The 25,518-nt window shown below is 41.3% G+C and overlaps 1 protein-coding gene across 1 annotated transcript in view; it reads left to right on the forward strand.

Moving 5' to 3' along the window:
* Nucleotides 1–25,518, forward strand: part of CERS3 (ceramide synthase 3) — a 91,094-nt gene that overhangs the window by 32,633 nt on the left and 32,943 nt on the right. Inside the window, exons 3-9 of the mRNA XM_010985332.3 lie at nucleotides 2,265–2,382; nucleotides 8,688–8,806; nucleotides 14,170–14,227; nucleotides 15,169–15,219; nucleotides 16,023–16,115; nucleotides 18,876–19,004; nucleotides 22,215–22,321. Of these exons, the coding sequence (XP_010983634.2) occupies nucleotides 2,265–2,382; nucleotides 8,688–8,806; nucleotides 14,170–14,227; nucleotides 15,169–15,219; nucleotides 16,023–16,115; nucleotides 18,876–19,004; nucleotides 22,215–22,321 (675 nt within the window). The remainder of the gene's footprint in view (nucleotides 1–2,264; nucleotides 2,383–8,687; nucleotides 8,807–14,169; nucleotides 14,228–15,168; nucleotides 15,220–16,022; nucleotides 16,116–18,875; nucleotides 19,005–22,214; nucleotides 22,322–25,518) is intronic.

The following is a 25,518-nucleotide window of genomic DNA, read 5'->3' on the forward strand; positions in this document are numbered from 1 at the left end:
TTAATCTATATATCCAAGAAGCTAAACAAACTCCAAGTAGGGTAAACTTAAAGAGATCCGTATCTTAATACAACACAAGCAAACGGTTGAAAGACAGAGTCTTGAAAGCAGCAAGAGAGGAGCATCTCATCACACAAAAGGGATCCTCAGTAAGACTGAATTGATTTCTCATCAGCGACCATGGAAGCCAAAGACAATGGGAGAACAAATATAAAGAAAGAAAAAACTGTCAACCAAGCAAAACTATCCTTCAAAATGAAAGGAAAAGTAAGACATTCCCAGGTGAATGAAAACTGGAAGAGTTTGTTGCTAGCAGACCTACCCTGTGAGAAATACCAAAGGGAGCCCTTTTGACTGAAATTAGAGAGCACAGCCAGTAATGTGCGTGCACATGAAGAAACAAAGAGGACCAGTAAAGGTGCCTACTTAAGAAATAAAAAGAAAGTATAAATGCATTTTTTGCTTGTAACACATTTTCTTCTATCTGATTTAAAAGGCAACTGCATAAAATAATAATCATAAATGTATGTTGATTAGAGCACAGTTTATAAATATATAATTTACATGACAGTAACAGCACAGAGAGGGGAGGTAATGGAGTTTTGTATAGTGCTGAAATTATTTTGGTATTAATCTGAACTAGGGGGTTATAAATTAAGATACTAATTATAATCTCTAGGTAATCACTAAGAAGATAATTTTTTAAATAGTAAAAAAATAAGAGAATTTAAAAGGTACACTAGAAAATATCTATTTAACACAAAGAAAATAGTAATGGAAGGATAGAGAAGCAAAAAGGCATAAGATATAATATAGAAGACAAATAGCAAAATGGCAGGTATAGATCCTGTCTTATCAGTAATTAAATGCAATTTATATTAAATGTAAATGGATTAAATACTGCAACTAAAAGGCATAGATAGGAGGAATTGATAGAAATATATGATCCAACTATCTGGTTTCTACAAGAGACACACTTTAGATTTAAAGATATAAACAAGTCAGAAGTAAAAGGATGGGAAAATACATACTATGCAAGCAGTAACCAAAAGGGGGCTGGAGTGGCTGTACTAATATCAGACAACTTTGTCTTTAGCAGCCTTTAAATTATTACTAGAGACAAAGGACATTTTATACTATAAAAGGGTAAATCTATCAGAAGAGAAATCACAAGGTAAAATAGAAAGTACTTTGAGATGAATGAAAAAGAAAGCACCATACCAAAGTTTATGAGTTTCAGCAAAAGCAGTACTTAGCAGGAAATTTACAGTAAACACCTGTATTTTAAAAAAAGAAAGCTCTCAAATCAGTAATCTAACCTTCTACCTTAAGAAACTAGAAGAAAAACAAACTAAATTTATAACAAGCAGAAGTTTGGAAATAATAAAACTTAGAGTGGAAAATCAGTAAAAACCCCTACACACCCAGTAGAATTGCTAAAATTAAAAAGACTGGCATTACTAACTATTGGCAGGGATCTGGAGTAACTGGGACTTTGGCACATTATTGATTGGAATGTAAAATGGCACAGTCACTTTGGAAAACAATTTGCCAATTTCTTATAAAGTTAAATGTATGCTTGCCATACTACCCATCCATCCCATTCCTAGGTGTTTACCTAAGAGTTATGCCATTTTTTCATAAGTTAGAAGTTCAAATAGAGACATATTAATGTCTTTAAGGTCATATCACCCCATAAAACTTTTAATAGCAAAACTATTATTTATTTTAACCCCCGGTAGTCTATAAAATGAAACTCTAAGTGGAATGGCTTATCTCAGTTCCTGGATCTTGTATATAAATGTATTTGGATTTACATAAAATGTGTTTTAGAACTGTGCAAGGACAGTTGACCTTTGAACAACAAGGATTTGGTCTACAGGTTCCACTTATAAGCAGATTTCTTCAATTGGAAATACTACAGTACTAGATCTGTGGCTGTTTGAATCCACGGATGGGGAACATCAGGTACAGAGGAACCACCTACGTGGGGCTGACTATTAGTTACAGGAGGAGAATTTTCAACAGGGCTCCTGTGGTGCCCCCAACCACTGTGTTGTTAGTCAACTGTATTTTATTATATTAAGTTGTTTCTTGTATAAGAGTTCTCAAAATTTGCTCTCTTTGAACTTCTCTAAGGCAGATATCGGCTTTAGGTAGCCCAATGATTGATCTTTCATTTGGAATCTAAAGTTACAGCTTGAGTTTTTTGGTAACATTGTGGATTCATTGTCAGATTTTGAGCTTCTTTTATATTTTTGTAGGTTTATTGCTTCACCTCTAGCAAAAACATTGGGCATTAAAGAGGAAGTTCGAAAGAAGATTATGCCAAATACCGTCTTAGAGAATTTTTTTAAACATTCCACAAGACAACCATCTCAAGTAAGTACAAACTCTCTGTTTTTGAATTTTAAAATCTTCTTAATGTTTTAATCATCTGTGACTTACCTCAATCTGTGCAAGAAATCTGCTCTAGTTGACCAGCATGTGTTTTGATTCATTTGGATTTTTTCCCTCTGTTGCTAGGTTATACAACATTCCAAGCATAATATAAAATGATAAATAAATATTACAATATAAAATAGCAAACGTTACTAGTTGAACTGCTGTGTTCAACTACAGTATTGAGCACTAACAATCAATGCCGTAATTCGGGTGCAAAGATCAAAATTTAATTTTTAATGGTAGGATATATACGAAGTATACTAATTTAAAAAATTGTTAAGGCAGAGTAGCCCATCTCTGACACTTTTGATGATTATGGCACCATCAATATACACAACACACACTATAAAACTGTCTATTGAGTGGCTTTCCTGAGCAGGATAATTTATTTTATCTAAGGCCTCAAAACACTCAGAAATATACTGTGCCTCTGCTCGCTGCCCAGAGATGGAACTGTCAGAGAGTCACAGTTCTCGTCTCAGTCTGATATGTACTTGATGAAGTGTTGTAGCACCCTGCATGTTTGCATACCATAGGAAAAGGTTTTAACCTGATAGTTGTAACAAAGAATGGTGTCTAGGCAGGTCTAGTTTCATTATACCGCCATATATAAATGGGAGATGAAATAAAAACTTCTCCAAAAGTTGCACGCCATCTATGATAAAGATACACAGCTCTCATGAGTAATTTTTAAAGTCAAGAGTATATGCTAACACAGTTTTAGGATAGGTAGATTTTTTTAAGGTCCTGAACTTAATTGCTGAATTCATTGCTTCTCCCACGACCATTTCTATCATTGGTCCGGTGGGCTTTCTCCTGCACAAGGAGGCCATGTTGAGATCTGACCACACAGGATGAGGCGTCATGTCCACAATTGCTTGTGGCCAGCCATCACTGCCTCTAACTTCTTCTGCCTTCAGCTTCTGTATTTGACTTTTTCCCTAAAATGAGGACAGCCTGACCAGCTGTCTCCCCATGTTCTTTATCTGCACGTGCTCTAAAAGACTGCAGTTATTCATTGAAATACTGTTGTTACCACTTGGTGATAAGAATGCCTAAGCATCTTGTAAAGTTTTTCAGAGGGGAAATTATTTAGCTGTGTTTATGAAAAGTTGGGACGCTTCTAGAGAGTCTTTACTATCCTTCCCTGTTTCTGTCTGAGAATAACTGACCTTGGCAACGCCGTGTATAAAACGTGAAGGACAGTGCTCGCTGTCAGTTACATGCTGTGCTTGCTGTAGCAAGAGCTTCCAGTCAGCTTTTTTAGAGTATTTAAAACTAAATAGAAAGTTTGGTTCTTATCAGGTTTCCCTGTGATGGAGAGAAATAGCCATATGACAGTTTAAAAAAAAAAAAAACTACGGAAAGCTGAAAGAGATTTAGAGATTAGATCGTTTTTCCTCTTTATGACTTGAGATGTGGAAACTGACTCAACAGAAGAAATGAGCTGTCCAGGGTCAAGCAGCTGATTAGTGGCTGAATCCAAAGCTGGACCCTGGCCTTTGGCTCCCTATCCAGTGTTGTTTCTACTATGCCCAAGGGACATCTTTACTTGTGAATAGAATGTTAAAAACGTATTGCAAAGGCTGGAGCTGTGTTTGTAAGTAAGTGTTCCAAGTCAATTGGCAGTGTGCTGTAGCTTAATGTAGATATAATTTGGACATCTGCATTAGGTGGAAGAAGAAATGTTGTATATCAGCCCCAAAGTATTAGAAAGCTTCATCTACTAAACCAAGACGATGAATGAACAACATCGAGACTCCTAACTTACATTGCTCGTCGATTACAAAATTGAGGCAGTAATTGTATAACAGATCAAGATGACAGTAAGCTGACCAGTAAAATGCCCTCAGATGCAAAGTACCAGAACTTAGGAAGATAGAATATAAGAGAGGAAGGCAAAGTGCATGACTTAATAGTGATTGCAGATGTGGAAATGAAATAATGTCACAGTGCCTCCAACACACGTAACTTGACCAGTGTCATACAGATAGCATTTTGCTTAATTTATAGCTGAGGTAAGACAGGTTGCTGAGAGGGCTGAAAAAAGTTTTGTGCTGGTTGAAGAGATGGGTATTACCTCTAACAAAGTATTTCACACCTGCAATGACAGGACACTGCTGTGGTGATACAGGTACGTGACACCTGACTTTACTAAAACAGTGAGGACAGGAGTCTGCGGGTGCTTCTTTAGCTGCTTTGGATGGCACCAATAAAAACAAAAACATTCCAGTATATACAGAGTCACTTCCAGGCGGGTCGGCACAGAAAGGTATAACATGGTATTGATGAGGGAGGTCCAAAACACTGTACACGTGAACCGCCGGGGAAAGTTTTGATCTGTGATTTCTCACACTTCTTTCGTGACTGTATAGGTGCAGCTCTGCGCCCACTGTTTGTACAAGTGTGTCTCTCTCTCTGTATGGATATCCCAGTCACAACTTCAAGATGTACTGAGAGAGAACCGTGATAACAGACCAACAGCCCTAACCAGCAGGTCGCTTTTCCTGCTGTCAGTAAAATGAAGTAACAACAGAACTCGTCTAGCCCTTTTCTTCAGCAAAAACACAGTGAGAACCGATACACGACAAACAAGTGTGTAGTTCTGGAGGAGAGCTAAAGAAAACGTGGCACTGGGAGACTGGCGCAAAGCAGGTTTTGTGGTCCACGGGTGCGTTCCAGTTTGCGAGCTTGTCTCAACCGTAGATTCAAACATTTGTAGAGCAAAAAACTGTCTAGCCCAGTTTATTTTACAGGCGAGACATGTAAGCCAAAGACGGCGAGTGGGTCCTCCGTGGTCCCAGGGGATTGGTTTTTGCGTCAAGGAGCCAGGCCTCGTGGCCTCACTCAGGGCTCTTCCTCCAGGCCACATAACTCCCCCCCTTTACTCTCTGTAGTGTCCAGGCCATACACACAGATTGTGAGGACAGACTGTGTGCTCCAGGCTCTGGCTCTGTTGCAGACTGTGTGTGGAGGTGGACAGGTTAACCCCAGCCTCCCCCTCTGTGAATTGAGTTTGTTAACAACGCTTACCTCACAGGGCTCTTGCGAGGACTGAGTTGAGTACTCAGAATAGTGCCCAGCACACGGTAAAGGTCAGCTGTTGTTATCTGTCGTCTGTGTTTATACTGACTTCTTCAATTATCCCGAGGGAACATCACTTGTTTCCTAATTATGCTTGTTTCTATTCCCTTAACGTCAATTTTCTGTGCATTTTAGGTGTTCAATAAATGCTTCTTTTACATATTAATGAGCAAATACTACTGGAGACTTCTGTTTGCAAGATAATTTCTATCCCAATAATATTGTAGCGTGTGAGGCCAGCATTGCCAAGGCTGAGTTTCAACCAGCTTCCTCTGAGCTCCAAAGCAGAAAAAAACGCTTCAGATCACGTTTGATTGGTATCTTCCAGAAGCATTTATTCAGCAGGTGTCTGTAGAAATGATGGGATAATAAAATTGGATTGTTCTCAGACCTGGGAAGATTCCACTATGGGGAGGACTTTGTTCTGCTGCCTACTGTCTTGCTCTGCAGTGCCCAGAACAGCAGAATAGCCTGGTGCTAGTGAGCAAAGGCTCACTAAATGTTTGTGAATGAATAAAACCTTTCAGTCAAGCTAGACCCCGAGCCATTTTCATCTAAGAGCTCACAGAACACAGGGCCACCACATTTCAGAATACGTCCTGCTGTGGACTAGGCAACAGGATTTGAATTATATCCTCTGTTTGCGGGATCTGTTCATGTTTACAGGTTTTATTGGATGTAAAGGGATAGTTTTTTCTTAAAAGATTTTCAGTCCACGGTCTCTTTCTGGGTTCAGCCATAATCTCCAGCACTGACCTAGCACGTGATAGAATGTTAGACTGAGCGCCCAGATCCTCAAACCACTCCCTTGAGGCAGGAAGCAAACACTCTTGTTGCCGATATATCACTTCCCACAGCGGGTCAGACACAGTGCTCGAGGCAGCAGAACTGGACCTTCCGTTTTCAGTTCCCTGCCATTCCTCCCGCATTCTGTAGCCCCAGGACCTGCTGTGCCCTCTTCCTGCGGTAGGAGTGTGATGACCACCTGCTGCCTGGATTAGTGGACCCAAACCTCCAAATTTGTCCAGCCTGGAGTGCAGGGTCCTCACTACAGGAGAAAAGGGCAAAGTGAACGCTGTCTCCACCTCCACTCTCACTCCTGGTGCTTCGTTCTTTACAGGCTGCAAGGTGGGTGGGGGGACTTCACAATGCAAACATCCTGTAATCTACAAGATAAATTCCACCCCACGCCCCCCTTTGTGTGGCCCTAGCCACATCTTTCCTCGTCACTTCTCTGTATGTTTCTACCTTGCAAGGCTTCTTTCTGTTCCTCAGATGCTCCCAGTTCCCCCAGGCTCTCATCTCCAGACCACTTGCTGGTCCTCCTGCCAGGGCACTTTCCTTCTTCATCCTCTCCTTCGTGGGGCATTTTTCAGGGTTCGGTCTAACTGTGACTTCCAGGAACTGCCTACATAAATTTAGGTCCCATGGTACCCCGATTCTCCCCTGTCTCAGCACTCGTCACATTTTATTAGAATGCTATGTCGTATTTTCTGACTTCCTTGCCCGACAGGCTTTATTCTGTGAAGAGGAGGCCCATACCAGTCCCGTTCATTTAGATCTCTGAAGGCAGCACAGTGTCTGCAGAGTAGACACCGATCAATGGTTGCCTACTGAGTCTCGTCAGAGACACAAAAGCAAAAGGAGACAAAACAACAAAAACAGCAGGTGAACCCTTGGCCTATGGAAGAGTAGGTATTAGGGCGATTTACAGAGAAACATGGGCTGTATCTTGTTTTGCTTTGCTTTCTTTCTCTTCAGATTACGTAGCCGGCTGGCAACTCAGTAGATATGTAGAAGCTGCCATTAGCCCTTCGCCTGTCTTCAGCATGAGCGCTCCTTTAGGCATTTTACCTGCTGTTACCCTACGCACCCGACCAGTTACGTAAACCGTACGCAGTAACATAGCTGATGCCCCACAGCTGGTCACACACGGCTGAGTGTCCAGCCCTCTGGTCCACACCCAGGCTTTGTTTGGCCCTCACAGTCTTGGTCCACGACTGTTTTAAATTCACTTTGAGGTATTGGCCAACATTTTTTTTAAAAACTGGCAATTTCCCATCAAATTCGTGGGACTGCACTTTCTGGGGGCCCGCGGCAGTGAGCCAGCTCTGGAGAGCGAGCATGTGCTTTTCTGTTTGCTGCATCCGTATGGCGCCTGCCTGTTTCCTTACAGCTGAGGCAGACGGTCAGTTATCTGCAATTTTATTTTTCTCATAGTACAGTTAGAAATAAACTAAAATATTTCTTGCACTCAACTGGTGTTGCCAAAAAAAAATTGTGGAGCTTATTTCTTTGTGGAAGTGGAAAGTAGTACAGGTGTAACATATAAAACATGCCTGTGTTGAAAGAATACAGCTTAAAACCCCACCTTGAAGCAGACCTGGTCCACCCAGTGATTTCTGTTTCTTGTCTGGCCCGGGGAGAGCTTCACGTTTGTGACCTTTGAGCTAATCCAACCTCTGTATTGTTTTCAATTTAAAATCATAACCTACAACTTTTGCTTCCCAGAAGAGAAGCAATCATCATTATAGTCTGGCAATCCTTATTCCTTAATGATCGGAATTGTTTTGGATTAGTTTGAAATAGGCTGTACATCTGATTAAATGTGAATGTGATGGCCAGCACCTGTTTGAGTTTTCCCTGTACGATCTTTTGGAGCTGCTAGAAAGATCACGCGAAATAACAGAAAGTGCACCAGCCTAATTTCTTATCCTCACTTTGCTACTAATTTTAGGCCTTGGACAAGTTATTAAAAACTCTCAGGGTTCCATGTCCCTCATAGGAAAAATGAAGAGGTTGGATTTGATAGCTATCTTAAACCATACGACTCTACATGGAACCTAGGAGGCCCTGAATAAAATTGGCTGAATGAGTGAGCCACATATGCAACTTGAACATATGAGTTGCTACCAACTTATGGAGATTTGGTCTTTCTTACTAACTCAGAGTTCTGGGAACTGACCGTCTCTCCGTTTTGGGGTGTACGAATGTGATTCCATGAGCAAAAGAGGTAAGTGCGCTGGCTCATGGTCTAATGCAGACTCCTTCCCCTCTTTGGTGCATGAGCTCTCCTAACCCAGTCTCCCTGTCTCTTGACTGCCTGCCAGCCTGACCCTGCTCTTAGGCGCTCATTCATTTGTTTCATCCCCTTTCAGACTGATATTTATGGACTGGCAAAGAAGTGTAACTTGACAGAGCGCCACGTTGAACGATGGTTTAGGAGTCGGCGGAATCAAGATAAGCCTTGCAGGATGAAGAAATTCCAGGAAGCTTGGTAAGAAGGGTTGTCAAAGGTTTTGAAATGGTGCAGTTTTACGTGGAGCAGGATAGTCATCTCAGAAAGAATCCTGAGATTGGAGCAGAAGAGGGGTTTGAACGCGCTCTGTCACTTACCAGTCAGGAGTTTTATGCTAGTCGTTCATTTACCTTTAGTGCTTCTGTTTCCTTCTCGATGAAACAGGATAAGTTATGAACGCCTTCAGAGGAACAGGAGACATTATGTATGTATCTTGAAGTGCAGAAAAATCATTAAAACGTCTTAACCGGTGTTTATCTTTTCTAGGGTACAGGTTGGCTCTAGCTCACGCAGTCACATCATAATTATTCTATCACGTTGTAAGAGCAGAGAGTGTCTGAGAGGGCATGGGTCTCCTCCCTCAACACTAATGGAGAGGACTTCTTCCTGTCTCTCTTGGTTCTCTCCCCACCCCTGCCCATGGACGGGGCAGCCACTTCCTCTGGGTTTCCCGAGTGGTTTAGCAGGGGGTCAGAATGGATTTGCCACTCCCTTGGCGGCAAAAACTGACATCCATGTCAAAAAGATGGCCTCGGTCATTGCTCTTATTCTGTTCCTCTTCTTTACATCCAGACAAGTGCACGTCACTTGGGTTGGTTTGATGCCACGTTCTACCTGCCAATAGCATTCCTTCTTTTTGCCTGTTTCTTAAGGTCTTGATGTTGCCTAGTGGCTTTCACCAGCTATTTTTGTCCTGATGGTGAAATGGACAGGGAGCTGGTATAAGACTCTCAAATAAAGAAATGGAGGCTGCGGAAAGCTAAACTTTAACGAATTCCTTTACTCAGGTGTTGCCACGCACTGTCATCCAGCGGTGACACCAGTGATGTTTAGAGGCGCAGACCAAGTCTTCAGAGGGTCTCCAAACGGCCGTTTACGTCTCATCACAGGCTTCCGCTGCCTTTCCGCAGTGGCGGGAGGCGTATGACCTGGTCTCTGCTTTCTAACTGCTTCGCTCAGAGTTTTAGCTCTTGACAGATTGGTTAATGTTGTGTTGCCGCTGCGTCAGCTTGGCCCGAGTGAACCTCTCTGAACCATCACCACAAAACTCTACAAAGTGGAGCTGTTTTCATATCACATCTTCTGTTTTCCTGCGATCATTCATTTGTTCATTCTTTCTAGCAAATGATTCTAATCCTAAATAAAGTCCCCAGGCAGGGACTAACTCTACCTCTGAGCTGAATCATACTCCAGTTAAATTTCTGGTAATTTCTTATACATTATAGTACCTTATAGTTTATAAATAATTTTTTTGTTTAATTCTCCCAGCAACAGTGTGAGGCAGTCAGGGAATGTGAGGTTGGTCCTTTTTAAGAAATGAGAAACTACACGTCATCTAGTTTTAAGGAACTTGCTCAAGGTCACCTGTCTGTTGGGAGGCTGTTCCCCTCAGGTCTTCTGACTCCTTTTCTGATACCCTTCCTGCTCAACTGTACTGCCCCAGCCACCTAATGCTGACCTCTTAGAAGCAGGGAACCTCCTATGTCAAGTAACTGGGTCAGAAGGGCCAACACTGGGAATCTGGTTGTCAGTGAGTCCGCTGAAGTTCAGCCGCAGAGTTCAGGCTTAGAGAATGGAATTTCAAGCTGCCATTATCGGTCTGCAGAGGGTTACGCTGACCATCCTCTCTACACGTGGCACGCCCTACATTGCGTGGAGTTCTAGATTTTAAGAGGGAAGTATGATCACTGGCCTTAAAGTGGCCAACCGAGGAGACGAGACTGTCACTTATGAAACCACAGCATTTAATGTTGTTCCATCCCACCCAGCAGCACGTGGGCCTGTGGTCCATGGTTATGTTCAGATGTGCTCTGGGCCTTCAGAGGAGATGGCATCAGTAGGGCTGGATGCGTTAGAGAAAGGAGTTTGAGAGTCAGACACAAACTAGAGCTTGAGGAAGGAACGAGCTGGATTTCCATAAGAAAAGAAAGCATGAGTTGAGGGCAGCATGTTTGAAGGAAGGCAAAGGCAGGAAGAAGGAAATTATACAATGTATTCAGAAGATGGGAGTGAACCCACAAATAAAATTTAAGCTTTATCTTATTCTTTAGCAATATCAAAAATTTCCTGTAAGTCAGATAACTGTTAAAAGTTATTATGGACTAAATAAGGAGATTAAAGTAAAATGCCAAGCTATTTAATTGTGTAGGGACTGCACTGTATTCCCTCAGCTATGGAATGTGCGCAGGAGTCAGCGAGAGGTACCCAGCTCCACTGGAAATCTCAGAAACGTATCTCCCAGCACAGAGCAAACAGATTACTCTCCAGCAGGCAGAAACTCCTCCAAGATATCGGGATGGATTTCTGAGCCCCTCAAATTCAGTGTGTGGTTTCCTTGGTTACTTTCTTTAAGGATGACCCCTAAACACTGTTTCACCAGCCTTCAGGATTTTAATCCATAGTGAATCCTTTATTTTTCAATCAGATTCCGTATTAGCTGATCCCTTTTTAAAATAAGCATTTCCATTGAGGAATGAGAAGCTTAATTAAAAACACCAGGTGATTTCCAAGTACCTGGTGTGCACAGCAGGGCTGCTCCCCTAGTGCTGGAGAGAGGCGTCTGCTCTCCTCCCGCTGGGTGGACTGCCACTTGCCCAGCAGGCCCTGGTGCAGGTCCACCGCCTGCTCCACTCAGTCCCCCGTCCCGTGTTGAGCCCCACGTCTGTCCTGTCAGCTTCCCTCATGTTGCACGAGTCCACTCTGTCCAGTTCCTCCCTCATCCCACCCAGCAGTCTGATCTTCTTTCAACATCACCATCAACTTCTGGATTTTTTTCCCCAAGAGTTTTTGTGCTCTTACAATTTCATTTGTCTCAGCCCTTCCTGGAAAAAAAAAAGGACGTTTTACTGCCTTAGGTTCATTTGAGGAAAGGAAGACTGCGTTGACAAGAATGTCATCATTCATCTCGTAATTAGTGAAGCCCAGCAGCTCCCAACCTTTTTGGTTTCAGGACCCCTCCCTTTGTTCTCTTAAAAACTATTACAGATTCCAAAGAGCATCTGCTCATGTGTGTTATACCTGTTGACAGAAATTAAAACTGAGACATGTATGAAACGTCAGACCACACAGGCACACGTTTCATCAGCTGCCAGAGCAGCAGCGCCGTCACAGGTCATGTAGCCCCTGGAGAACGCTGCTGCACACTTGAGAAGGGATGAGTGAGGAAAAGGCGAAGAGCGTTTCAGTGTTCTTCTCAGAGTATTTTGATGTCGGGGCCCCTGGCTTTGAGAAGCCCTGGTATAGTGAAGTGGACCCGGTGGGAGTGGTCCCGACGGACGTGAAACTGGGATTGCACTCTTGCACTGGTTATTGCTGTACAGCCTTGGGTGAGTTCTGTAAGCTCTCTCACCCTCAGCACCTTTGAGTGTTCCTCTTACCTACCTGTTAGGGTTGCTGTGAGAACCAAGCAACATCCATAAAAAGGGGCTAATGATAGAGCCTACCTACTTCAGAACTTTGTTCTGAAGAAGAAAATGTGACGTCGCACAGGCGTGCTTAGCACAGGGCCGGGCTCAGGGTCAAGAGGTCAGTCCGTGTTTGAGACACAAGTAATACGAGATGTGCCACCCAGACTCATCTCTTTTTTGTGCTTCTTGTTTGGCCCCCTAGTCAGGGACCAGGGAAATGCTCTCCACATCTAAGTGTGGGGCTTTGCTGGACCAACTATAAAAAAAAAAAACCACACAAGTGTGAACAGGTCTCAACTGGCTCATTTTATAAAATTCCCCTTGGGTATTTTTCTGGTTCAACTGTCTGAGGAAGAAAAACTGTCATCCAGCTCAGAGACAGTGACAATATCCAGGCAATACCACTGGACTCAGAGTCCAAAGACCTGTGCTTCTGCCGCAGCTGTGTTACCGCTCAGCCGTGTGAGCTGGGGGTCGGCCCAGCCTTCACGAGCCTGGTTTTCATCTACGAAGTGGGAATATTCCTATATCCCTCTTTCTTATTTATCTTACAGGCATGTTGAGGAAACTACTTTAAGGCATTATACAAACGTAAGGAACAAATATTATTAATATCATTGTTGCTTTGGCAATCATTAGGTAAAATAAGCACTGATTTTTTTAAAAAAGCTTTTACTTTACAAAGCCACAAACATAGACAGTAGAAAGACTAGCTTAATGAACTGTGTGTGATATGTTTCCATCACCAGCTTTAATAATTATCAGCTCAAGGCAATCCTGTGTCATCTCTGCCCCCGTCTACTTCTCTCCCCCTCCACAGATTCCTTTTTTGTATGTGGATGGTTTTTTTTTTTTTCAGTTTCATTGAGATGTATTTGAAATACAGCACTGGATAAATTTAAGCTGTAGAGCATAATGACTTATGAATATTGTGAAATGATTGCCACAATAAATTTAGTTTATCTGTCATCTCACATAGATACATGAAGAAAAAGGGGGAAAAAAAGGCTTTTTTTTCTCATGATGAGAACTTTTAGTACCTAGTCTCTTAGCAGCTGTCAAATATGCCACACAGCAGTGCTAACTACAGTCACCATGTTGTACGTCACATCCCCAGTATTTATTTATCCTATCACTAGAAGTTTGTACCTTTCCATCACCTTCATCCATTTATTATTGAAGACCACTTTCGAAGCAAATATCAGACATTGTATGATTTTGTTTGTAAGTATTTTAGTGGGTATCTCTAAAAGATAAGGACTGTTTTAAATATAACTGCAATACCAGTGTCATACCTTAAAATTTTTATTTAGTAACAGCAAATATCTAATTAGTGTTCAGATTCCCTTGATTGTTTCATAATTTTCTTTGCAGTTTGTTTATTTGAATGAGGATCTAAATAAGACCTACGCGTTATGATTGGCCTTTTAAATCTCTTAATTTAATAAGGTCTTTCGCCATACGTGAGAAAAAAATATTCTTTCAAAGTCTGCTTTTCAGAGAAATGACTGAAGTGTGCTCATAGAGAAACCTTTTTCGGTGGGAATTAAGTTGGTATAAAATGAGTGATTAAATACTACTACTATCAAACCATTGTTTACTGTGTGTCAGGAGGCAGGCTAGGCATATTAGTAATAGTAACAGCCACCACTTAGTTCATGCTAGGTACTGTGATCAACACCTGTCGTGAATTATCTTCGGTTCTCTTTACATTTTGAGGTAAGTTTTATTATTCCCATTTTACTGATGAAGAAACGAAGGCTCCCTGAGCTAAGTGACTTACCTGAACTTGTAGCCATCTAACAAGTGACAAATTAAGGATATCAATTTAGATCTTTCAGACTCCAGAATATGCATTCTTTCCAAACCACTATGTCAAATGTTTTTCTCCCCAGATGTCAGTCGCCTTTACAAGACTTTTCTTTCTTTTGGCAGCTGGCGTTTTACGTTTTACTTGCTGATCACTATTGCCGGAATTGCATTTCTTTATGATGTGAGTTGTCTTTTTGATATCTTTGATTGGAATTTGTCTTTAATTTTTAAAATTCCTGCCTGTGAATTCCTTGGGATATAATACTTTCAATACAATAACCAGCTTTTAAATCTCTACTCACTGTAATACCTTGAGAAGTAACAACTCCTCAGTCTGTCTTTCAAAGCCTTCATGAAGCCTTTGCATTTGTAAAATTGTTTTTTAAACCTAATCTCTCCCTATTTCCACTCATGCAGCCCGTGCACCAACTAAACGGGACCACTGACAAGCCACTGAACATACCCGGTACATCCTCACTTTTGGGTCTCAGCACATTTTATGCCCTCTGCCAGAAATGCCTTGCCCTCCCCCTCTCTCTACCTGTCAGATTCCATCCGGTCCCATGGCAAAGGCCATTTGTTTATAAAGACTTTTATTACTCACCCATCAGAAATCAAATCTCTCTTTATCATATTCATTTTGCTTTGTCTAAATAATTATTAAATGATTACCTCATTAAGTGATATATAAACTTAATAGAAAATAGAAAAAAAAGATAACTGGTTTTTAGAGACTTCTCTTAAGATTTTTCTTAAGATATTTTATTGCTACAGATTTTTCAAGATATTTTTATTGCTCTAAAAGCAGTAATCTAATTGGTTCAGAAATAATTTCATTAGAAGAGGCACTTGTTTAAAATAAATAATTTCCTCTGTGAGACAGGACTGCTTCTGGCCCCAGATTCACTAGAAGCTGTGAATGTCACAGGGGTGTTGTATGGGAACAAGTATGAACACCTGCAGAGGGAGAGGTGTGCAGCCGGAGCAGCAGGAATGTGACCAACGTGTGTCTTCCTGTGCGTGTTTGGTCCCTATCAGTGACCTCAGGAAGGGCTTATGTCTCTGCTGAAATCAGCTTTTGACTTTCTCTTGGTTCCTTGTTGTTGTTGTTTTTTTTTCCAGAAACCTTGGGTGTATGACCTATGGGAGGTTTGGAACGGCTATCCCAGACAGGTGAGTCCCTGTGGTCTGGTCCCTCCTCTGCTTCAGCAACCAAGCTCCTCACCTTGTCTCCTGAGCTGGGTCTGAGTCCCTTCCTGCTCTCTGGCCACTTCCATGCCCTCCCTTGGCTCTTTCCCTGCTGGAGCTCACTCATACTTGTTCCTTATTCACCCAAACTTGTCTCACTCCTTTCGTTTGCTTATCATTAATATAATTATGCATTTGAGTTTAAATTTACCATCTTACCATTTATATTCTACTTGTACCACCTGACACATTTCCTTTTTTGGTACTCTCTTCTTTCTTTTTTATGGTGCAGTGAAGTTTTTAAGAAGTTATGATTCTGTTTCTTCCCTTATATTAGCTTTTCAGTTATGCATGTTTTTAATTCTGTTAGTAATTATCCTAGAGATTACTGTATACTTCCAGCAATTATTAGAGTCTAGTACAAATTAAAACTCTTACCTCTTACCAGTCACTGAAAGGTCATCAGCCTACTCCTATCCCATCCTTCAGATATTTAAAACCCGACAGATCGCTACCGTCACTGGTTTATGAATCACTCAAGTTGCCCTTCCCATGGTGTTCCCTGCCTCCTGCATTTCCACGCTGCCATCTGGAACTATGATACTTCTGGCTGAAGAAGGCCCTTTGGTTTGCTTTTTTGGAAATGTTATTGTTTTACCTTCATTTTTTTTTGAAACGATATTTTTTGCTGGGCATAGGCATAAATAGGCATAAACAATAGTTTTAATCCCTAAAATAAGTTGTTTATATGGTGACATTAAAGTAGTGAATACTCTTGCTTTCCTCAGGCCTTGCTGCCATCCCAGTACTGGTACTACGTTTTGGAGATGAGTTTTTATTGGTCTCTCTTATTTAGCCTTGGCTCTGATATCAAGAGGAAGGTAAGTGTCTTATTTATAAAGCTTCTTTATCCAGTTTTTCAAAAATTTTCATCCCCTTGGTCCAAATCTATTCTTTAAATTGTATTTTTGTGTGTGTTTAATTCCAGCTCATAGTTTTTTAAACTTTTTTAGCACATAGAATAGTACAGATATGTCCATGCTCTGGTAAGTATTTGTAGTGAAATATTTCTATTTCTGTAGAAACTTTAATTTTGAAGCTCCACTCTTATTCAATACAAAAAGAATTCTCCTTTTTGATATCTTTTTTTTTCCCCTTTGGTTTTGGAATTTAGTGTTCTTCAGTGCAAAGAAGAAAGTGCTAGTAGTTTTAATTCTACTGTCACATCTTTTAGTTGATTACAAACCCCTTTATAGAATTCTTTTGATATATTCAGTGACTTTGAACACATTTTCCTTAATTCATCTAAGATCCTTGTCAGGAAACATTGCTTCAGGCACTATTGGGTTTGCTTTATTTGCAGGGAAACTGAGTCACAGGCATGCTAAGTGCATCCTCTGAAGTCACAAAGTGAGATGTTTTAGGAATTGTTTGGTCTATACTGACTCCTGTTTGCTGGTACAGAAAATATTAGACTCTCAGTACAGTCACAAGGTTTCATGATATATGTTAGCAGTACAGATCAGATGACAAATACTCTTGGCATAAACTTCTATATAAAAGGTCAGTTTGTAGCAAAATTTATATGATAAATAAAATTAAGTTGAATTCAGTATTAAGGAGCTAAAACCAACTTGGCTTGACTAAACGATGTTTGCGTGAGTGATAGAGTACGTTAGCCATCACGAAGGGGCCCAATCTACTGCCGTCAACTGAAGATTTTAAATTTACAGAATCGAAGCATAAAAACATACTGTGAAAAATCTGATAAAAATGAACTCATTTTTCAGAAAATTTAATAAAGGCTATAAATTAACTTGTTAACTTTAATCTGAGACTGTATCACAATATAATTAATTGAGTCATTTTTCTCAAGGGATAGAATTGAAAAGTCATTATTTAGAAGGTCTTCCTAGATACACTCAGGTAGGTTAATCCTGTAATGATCTTATCTTTTTTCCACTTTTGATCCTTTGATTTTTCAGTAGTTTGGTTTCTCTTCATTATTTACAGGTGCATTGGGCACCTTTTCAAGCATGAAATGTAGATATATGTCCCATGTTTGTAAAGACATACCTTTGGAGACATAAACTATCAGGAGGTGGGTGAAGCACAGGCTCAGGTCAGATTGCCCAGGTTTGGGTCCCTGTCTGCACCACTCATTAGCATCTCGAGCTAGTTGGTTAAATTCCCTCTACTTGATCTTCTCATCCTTAGGGTGAAGCTAAAAACAGTTCTTATCTCCTCTGGTGGTTGTGAGGATTAAGCAAGTTAATCCATATAAAGCACTTCCCGGTGTATAGACAGTACTCAGTAAATCAGGCTGTTAGTATCATGTTTACTATTTTCCTTTGGCTACAAGGAAACTGAAATCTTTAAATTCTTAAAAACATTTTAATCAAGATACTCACATCTCATACAATTCATCTATCTAAAGTGCATAATTCAGTGGTTTTGAGTATATTCACAGAATTCTGCAGTCATCACCATGGGCAGTTATATTTCCGTCACCTCGAGTAGAAACTCTATGCCCTCTCGCAGTCACTCCCCACTTCTCCCAACCTCTGCAGCCCTGGGCAGCCGCTGATCTACTTCTGTCTCCGTGGGTTTGCCTCTTCTGCATGTTTCATTTAAATAGAGTCATACAGTACGTGGGGTTTTGTATCTGGCTTCTTTCACTTGGCATAATGTTTTCAAGGTTCATTCACGTTGTAGCATGTGTCAGTACTCCATTCCTTTTTACTGCTGAATAATAGTCCACCATACAAATATACTACATTTTGTTTATCCATTTATCAATTGAAGGATATTTGGGTTGTTTCTACCTTTTTGGCTATTATAAATAAATAATGCCACTATGAACACTCATATACAAATTTTGGCATGAACATGAATTTTTATTTCTCCCAGGTGTTTATCTAGGGATAGAATTGTAGGACTATCTAGTAGTTCTATGTATAAACTTTTGGAGAATTGCCAGACTATTTAACAAAACAGCTACAGCATTTTACATTCTTACCATCAATATGTAAGGATTCCAACACCTCCACATCCTTGCCAACACTTGTTATTGTCTGTCTTTTTTATTACAGCTATCCTGGTAGGTGTGGTATATATTTGCTGATACAGTTATTCCATTTTCATTTGTTACTTATTTTATATGCAGTAACTCTGATTTTAATGGTTGTGTAGTTCTGTTGTATCTGTCTTGTTTCTTTTTTGGAAATAAACATGGAATAAACAATAAATGTAAATGTGCACAGGAATATGCTTGTCTGTGTGTGTGTGTGTGTGTGTGTGTGTGTGTGTGTGTGTATGTATGTGTGTATCCACTGTAGGGGAGTGGGAAGAACAGTGGATGTTAGGACTTAGGTGACAGCTGTTCAGTGCTGTCTCCAAGTTAAGCGACTTCAGTGAGGATAAAACTTGCTCTATCTCCCTCACAAGGATTGTGTTTAAGACTTAAATTGAAAGCATTTTACAAATTTCAAAATACGCAAATGTAAGTTGTTAGTTTTAAAATTGTTGTTGTTGTTATTATTATTATCATTATTATTATCATTATCATTATTATTATCTCTTTCAGTGATTGGGAAATAACTGCATTTGCTCAATGGTATCCATTTCCCCTCATTATGTAGGACTTTCTAGCTCATGTCATCCACCACCTGGCTGCGATTAGTTTGATGAGCTTCTCTTGGTGTGCTAATTATATTCGCAGTGGGACCCTTGTGATGATTGTGCACGATGTGGCTGACTTTTGGCTGGAGGTAAGCGTCTGCCATTAGACAACTAATAACAATACTGTGTCCTGTGTTTCTGCGACTTGTCACAGGAAGAATTGCCTGTGAGTGATTTAGCAGAGCTCTCCGTCCTGAAAGCACCCAGAGTCTGTAGATGTCTCTAGGTTCCCAGATCCCTCAAGCTCAAAGACAGGAAAGCTTTCAGTTTTTAGTTTCCAGCCTTCCTTCTCCATGGTGCTCGAGAGAGAGGTTAACTTGTGGGATTCCATTTATGCAAGTTTCATGCAGAGACTAGCTCAGAAAGTAAGCTGAGGTATCCGAAGAAGGAATGGACTCTAATCTTTTAAAAGGAAAACGTAAGTCCTATGGCATGGTGGAGTCTTAATGCTGGATGGCACCATACGTTCACTTAAGCCGAGGCTGAACACCCACTGGATGCTTGCACTGTCCTGCAGGGATCCTCCCCCAGCTTTAAGGAACGAGAGCTGATGTTTATTTAAGTAACACTGATTTTCTAAGGAAGGAATGTTTCGGAGCAGGGGACATTACAACAAGAGTCTTCCCAATCCCACACCACACAAAATGTGAGGAACAAAACGAAATTAGGATTATTTTCCCTACATATTTCTGTTGTGTGTTTGTTCCTGTTTACCCTGAGGCAGTGGGTCTCTTAACGGCAGCAGCCCTCTCGCTGTACTTAGGGCCACATTTCCCAGGGCCACTTGGCTCACCATTTAAATATACCTATTTATAATGTAATTGTAAAAATTAAAAAACTGGCCCATTTTGCATTCAGAATTGCCTCTTGAAGGGCTTAATAAATGGAATGTAAGTTGATATGGAAGAAATTTAATTTAATTTAATAGGATCTTGTTCTTCTAGATCAGGGTTCAGCAAACTTTTTAGTAAAAGGTGAGGTAAGGTCTCTTGTTACATATTCTTTCCTTGCTGTTGTTTTTTCTTTTCTTTTATACCCCTTTAAATATGTGAAAACCATTTTTAACTCAAGGGCTGACTGGCTTTAGCCCATAGGCTGAACTGTAATTTGCCCAATCCCATTCTAGACGTAACCAGAAATCATTTGAAGCCATTTAAAGCAACTGACTCTTGTTAAAATACTAGCTGTGGACAGAATTTTCTTTCTTGTATGTGATCGTAATTAGACATCTAAATCAAATTCTAAAGGTCGAGGTTACTGTGTGTGCTTCAGGGCAGCCAATGGCTTAGCAAAAGAGGGATTGTGCCAGTTTTTCCACGTGTTGCCCTCTGAAAGTAGCCATCTCTGTTATAATTACTGCCTTCTCTGATCATATCTCAGTAACCTTGTCTGAAAATTAAAACCACATTGGCCATAACTTAAGAATTTTATGCTGCTCTATGCTTCTGACCCTCTAGTTCGGTTGCCTTTGGTGTGAGTCCACTGTAAAAACTGCTTCATCGTGTTACTGAGAGGGAGAGTGAGATGTTGGGACTGGGAATAAGCACCGTCTCGCTGTCCACCTGTCACTGACATGACATGACATTGCTAGGTGACTTGGACAGATCACTTAGTGCTTTCTTTTCTGTCCTCAGCTGTAACATGAGAAGTCATACCTACCCCTTAGGGTATATTGTAATGTTTAGCTCTTTACCGTTTGAAAATATTCTGAGGTCTTTACATTAAAAAAAAAAACACAGAAGAAAAGTGAGATGTCAAACTCAGGTCCCTTCATGGGTGAACTATGTGAACAGCTTTGTGTTATTAGTGATCATGAATCATTCTTGATTCACAAGTCATGATTTAACTTGAGGTTCAATGAGCAAGGCCAGTACCTTCCATCAGCTGGTGGAGACAGCGTTATGGAGCGGCTGGAGCCTCTCTGATATCCTCCAGGAGAGCCTGTTCCACAGCTTCCCTGAGTGGTTTGTTTTAGTATTTATCCTCTCAGTCAGGTTCTTACTGAACTCAGACATGGTACAACTCTTGACTCTGTTTAGACCTTCCTAAAGATGGAGACTATTAATCTTCCATGTTCCTCAGGATAGTTGGTGGGTCAATTCTTAGCAAGGAAGAACAGCTTCGGCATCTGTAATTTTTACTCATAAGCAGCCTTTTGCCTTCTTCATGCATCTTCTTGATGCTTTCTAGTATCCTGCACGTTCAAGTTTGGATCCAGGACCCAGCACTTTAAGAGTGTCTTGACTGATCCTTAGCAAAGGACAGGGGTTACTGTCTGATATCCATGTTTGCATAGCCCAGAATCGGCTGCAAGTGTATTTGCCCAAAAGAGTGCTACTCTGCCCTCGCACGTGGGCTGCCTTCACACCTGTGCACATCTCTAGCTACCCACCCTGGCCTGACCTCTGACCCTTGAAACAGCTCCCCGCTCCATTCCAAGCCCTCTAAACTTCTGGCACCACCTGGCATGCTAGCCTTCTGTCTCAGAACGGAGGCTACTCCCTTTAGGGCCTCCTGCCTACCCCACGGTCTGATCATATCCTTAGCCCATGGGAAGTATGGAAAATACAATGTAAACCGTTCCTGATGGTGTAATACACTGCCTCTCTTGTACTAGATGGGCCTGGAGCCTCTGGGGTGACTTCAGTTCTGAACTGGCAGGCCGAAGCCACACTCCCTAGAGAGATGGTCTACACTCAGCAGCCTCCGACCGCTTCCCACCCCCTCTTAAATAACTTTTAGTACCACATTAAATGACACTTTCTGTTATTCTTTTTACTCAACACAGATAATATGAGCAGTACAGACTAGCATAAAGTAAGTAGGGAAAATCGAGCACTTAAAACTTTATCTCAACCAGGACAAGGCTCTGCCTCTTCTGTCATCGGCCTTAAAGTAGCCACCTTGATTGCAAAGTGCCAGCTCTCCTCCCGGTTAAATGGAGGAAGTCAGCAAATACCCAGATGAGATGCATGCCAAAATTATGCTAATTTGTAGGGCTTGTGAAAGACAGGAGTAATATTAGAGTCGTTTTTAACTATTTTTTAACATTGCATTATAGCAAATTTCAAACATATCACAAGATAAGGAGAAGAGTATACAGACCTAGTGGAGCCACAGTCCAGCATTAACAGTTATCAGCACAGCCGGTCTTGTTGCACCTACTTCCCATCCATAACCCGCCCCCCACTGAGACCTTGAAGCAAATCCAATACACCATTCCATTCATAAGTATTAAATGTGAGGATTTTATTCTAGTATCATGCTCTCTGAATGCAATTTCTTTCTTTTTTTCTCAGTCTGCTAAGATGTTTTCTTATGCCAGATGGAAGCAAACCTGTAACATTCTGTTTTTCATCTTCTCCACCGTATTTCTCATCAGCCGCCTCATCATCTTTCCCTTCTGGTGAGTAGACAAGGTGCTGTGTGTGCCTCTGGTCACGGTGCTGGGGTGGCCTCGCATGTTGTTAAGGTCAGAGCATCGCCCTTTCTTTCTCACACTGATCTCAGCTATTGATGCCAAGTTCAGTTGGAAAAAAAAATGTCAAGAGGCCATTTTTATAAATAGTTAAAACCACACCTTCCAGCTTAGAAAGGCTTATTACAAAGGGAGATTAAAAGTGTGTGACCCAATGGGAAGCAGCAACTCATATTCTGTGTCTTATTTCATCAATGTGGATCTTTCTTTGTGATTAACAGCTTTTCCAGTTATTCAGTGAAATGTCATCGGCCAGTTATCAGGTCTTTAAAAGAGAAGCATGTTCTGTGTTAAAATTACAATAATTATAACCACCATTAATTGAATGCCTGACACTGGGTTAGGCCCTTTATACATCTTGGCACTAATCTACACAACAAATCATAAAGATAGGTGTTATCACTTCCACTTCGCAGGTGAGGAAACTGATACTCATTTCATTCTCCATGATCACTGGTCCTAACAGTGGTTTGTTGATTGGCTATTGATCAGTCTGTTGATTTTCTTTAGCCAAAGGCTGGCAGTGTATACTGCGTCTCCCTCTGAGGATCATTCCTTCGGCAAGCATAATTTTCCATGCGTTGATTGACAGAAACCAGGGGGAAAATTTGGGGAAGACTTTGATGGTTTGGAAAGAACAGCTGAAAACTAATGGTAGTTTGGAGCTAGTCTAGCAGTTTCAGATCCTCTTCACAAAAAAATTAGTGCTAATCAAGGTCCTAGGTTTCAGGGGAAAGAGATGGAGACCCAGGTCCCAGTCCTGATTCCTAGTGGATGGACAGCACCCTTGGCAGGCACCCAGGGAAGTCTGGTCAGGGAGGTCAAAGGGTGCTGCCCTCCCTAGGGAAGCCAGCTGTGTTCTTTGACTCAGGGCTGGATGTCTTGATTAGACATTTTGTTTTTCTGGAGAGGAGCAGCAGAGTGCAGTCATTAATTTCACAGAGGCAAGTCAGTCCTGACTCCACACTTACTACCCGTGTGATCTTGGACCAGTTTGATCATTTCTCTGTGCCTCAGTTTTCCCATCCGTAAAATGTAAATAAGGGTTGTCATGAGGCTTAACTGAAATAATACATATGAAATAGCTTAGAACAGTGTCTGGAACTTAGTAAAGACTCAGTAAATGCTAGTTGTTATTACTAAAATTATTGAGTCCCTCAGAATTTGGAGTTTAATCTAGAATCAAATCTGAGACACATGTCTAAGGTACTCTTCGTGGGTGATGAATGATATTACCGTCACTTTTGCTTTGGCTGATCAAGTGTGTTTGTGAAATTAGAATATTGTACAGTAGCAATCATTGGTAGGATAAGTGTTGACTTGCAGAGAGCAGTTGGGTTGTGGCTTTTCAGTGTGACCTTCCTGGTGCTCTAAATCCAGCATCTGCCCATCAATGACACTTATTTTGTTCCAAAGGCACCATGTGTTCCAGTTATCTGTAGCTGCATAACAAACCATCTGAAAACTTTAGTGGCTTACGACAGTAGTGAGCAAATTTTTTCTTTAAAGGGCCATAACTATTTTAGGCTTTGAGGACCATAAATGGTCTCTTTTACAAATTTTTCTTTGTTTTGTCTTGTTCTGTTTCTTTTACAACCCTTTAAAAATGTACCAAATCCAGCTTAGCTCACTGGCTGTAGAAAAATGGGCTGCAGGCTAGATTCTACCAACAGGCCACAGTTTGCAGACCTCTTTTAAAACAACACTTGTTGATTTTTATTCTCTCTTGTGATTCTGTGAGTTGACTGGCCTCATCTACATGATTTTCACTCCTGTGGTCACAGTCAAATGGTGGCTGGGCGGTAAGAGCTGGCATTTTCTTGAGGGCTTCCTCACTCACGTGGTTGAGGTAGCACACATAAGATTAGTTGTTCAATGCTGATTGTGGGCTGGGACCTCAGCTGGACCTATCGGCTGGAACACCTGCCCGTGTCCCCCATTGGCCTGGCCTCCTCCTCACAGCACAGCAGCTGGAGTTCAAGTGTGAGCAGCTCAAGAGAGAGCCTGGCAGGTGCTGTACGTCCTGTTATAACCCAGCTTCAGAAGTCACAGCAGGTCACTTCCAGCCTCATTTTCTTCATTGGATCCAGGTCACTAAGTCCAGCTCACATTTAAGGGAAGGAAAATTAGACTCTGTTTCTTGATGGGAGTAGTTTCAAAGAATTTGTGGACATATTTTAAAAGCACACACCATGGGAGTTCTCAGCCTGGGGAACTCTCTGAGAAGCTCTACCTGCTGTAGCTGACTTCTAATTCAGCAGCGAAGGACATTCACCTCAGACCTGCTCGTGACGTCTCAAAAGTCACAAACTAGCTTACTCTTGCCCCGTAGACAGTCAAGCGTTGTGCTGGGGTTGAGTGATTGGGAGGTGGCGTTTCACTTTCCCCCACAACCTCCACTTTAAAAATCCTAGATTTAAGAACTCATTCTCTTGCCAGCATTTCTGGATTTCAAAGAGTATTAGTTATATGCATTTGGCATCTGCTTGATCTTGATACTTTGCTGAATTCACAGCCCACTGCAGAGGGCCACCAACATCACTGTTTGCTGTCTTTAGGGAGATGGGCTGCAAATAAACTAGTACTAACAGACTTGACTGTAAACACTTTATGTGGGTAAAAATTTTTCTGTCCTGACATTGATTGATTTTCATTGTTTGGAAAGTTAAGGAAAACCTTACCAAGATATTACAAGTTTAAGAGAGAGGTTTTCCGTGGTTATTGAAAATCAGTTGCAGTGTATTACTCTGGCTTACGTAGCCTTCCCATCAGCTTGGTTGTGTTACACAACCATCTCGCGTTGCCAGAGAGGAAAACTCAGTTCCTTGTTGTTAGCCTGGCTCCAACCATCTGTCTAAAACTTGCAACTCTGCAGACTCACTTTTCAAGGACATTTTATTAGTCCAGATTTGATAGGAATTTACCATGGACCAAACAACGTGTAGACAGCAGGCCTGCATCAGGCCTCAGGCACTGAAGAGCTGCTGTGGTTTGCAGTCTGTCACTCTGTTCTCAGCGGCCTTTGTTGCACATTTTGTGCTGAGACAAGGGGCTGGGCGGGGTGGGAAACATGTCTGAAAACCTCGAGGAGGAGAGCTGGAGTCTTACCCCGCGCTTGTCTTTCT

This window comes from Camelus dromedarius, chromosome 29, assembly GCF_036321535.1.
Source record: "Camelus dromedarius isolate mCamDro1 chromosome 29, mCamDro1.pat, whole genome shotgun sequence".
NCBI lineage: Eukaryota > Metazoa > Chordata > Mammalia > Artiodactyla > Camelidae > Camelus > Camelus dromedarius.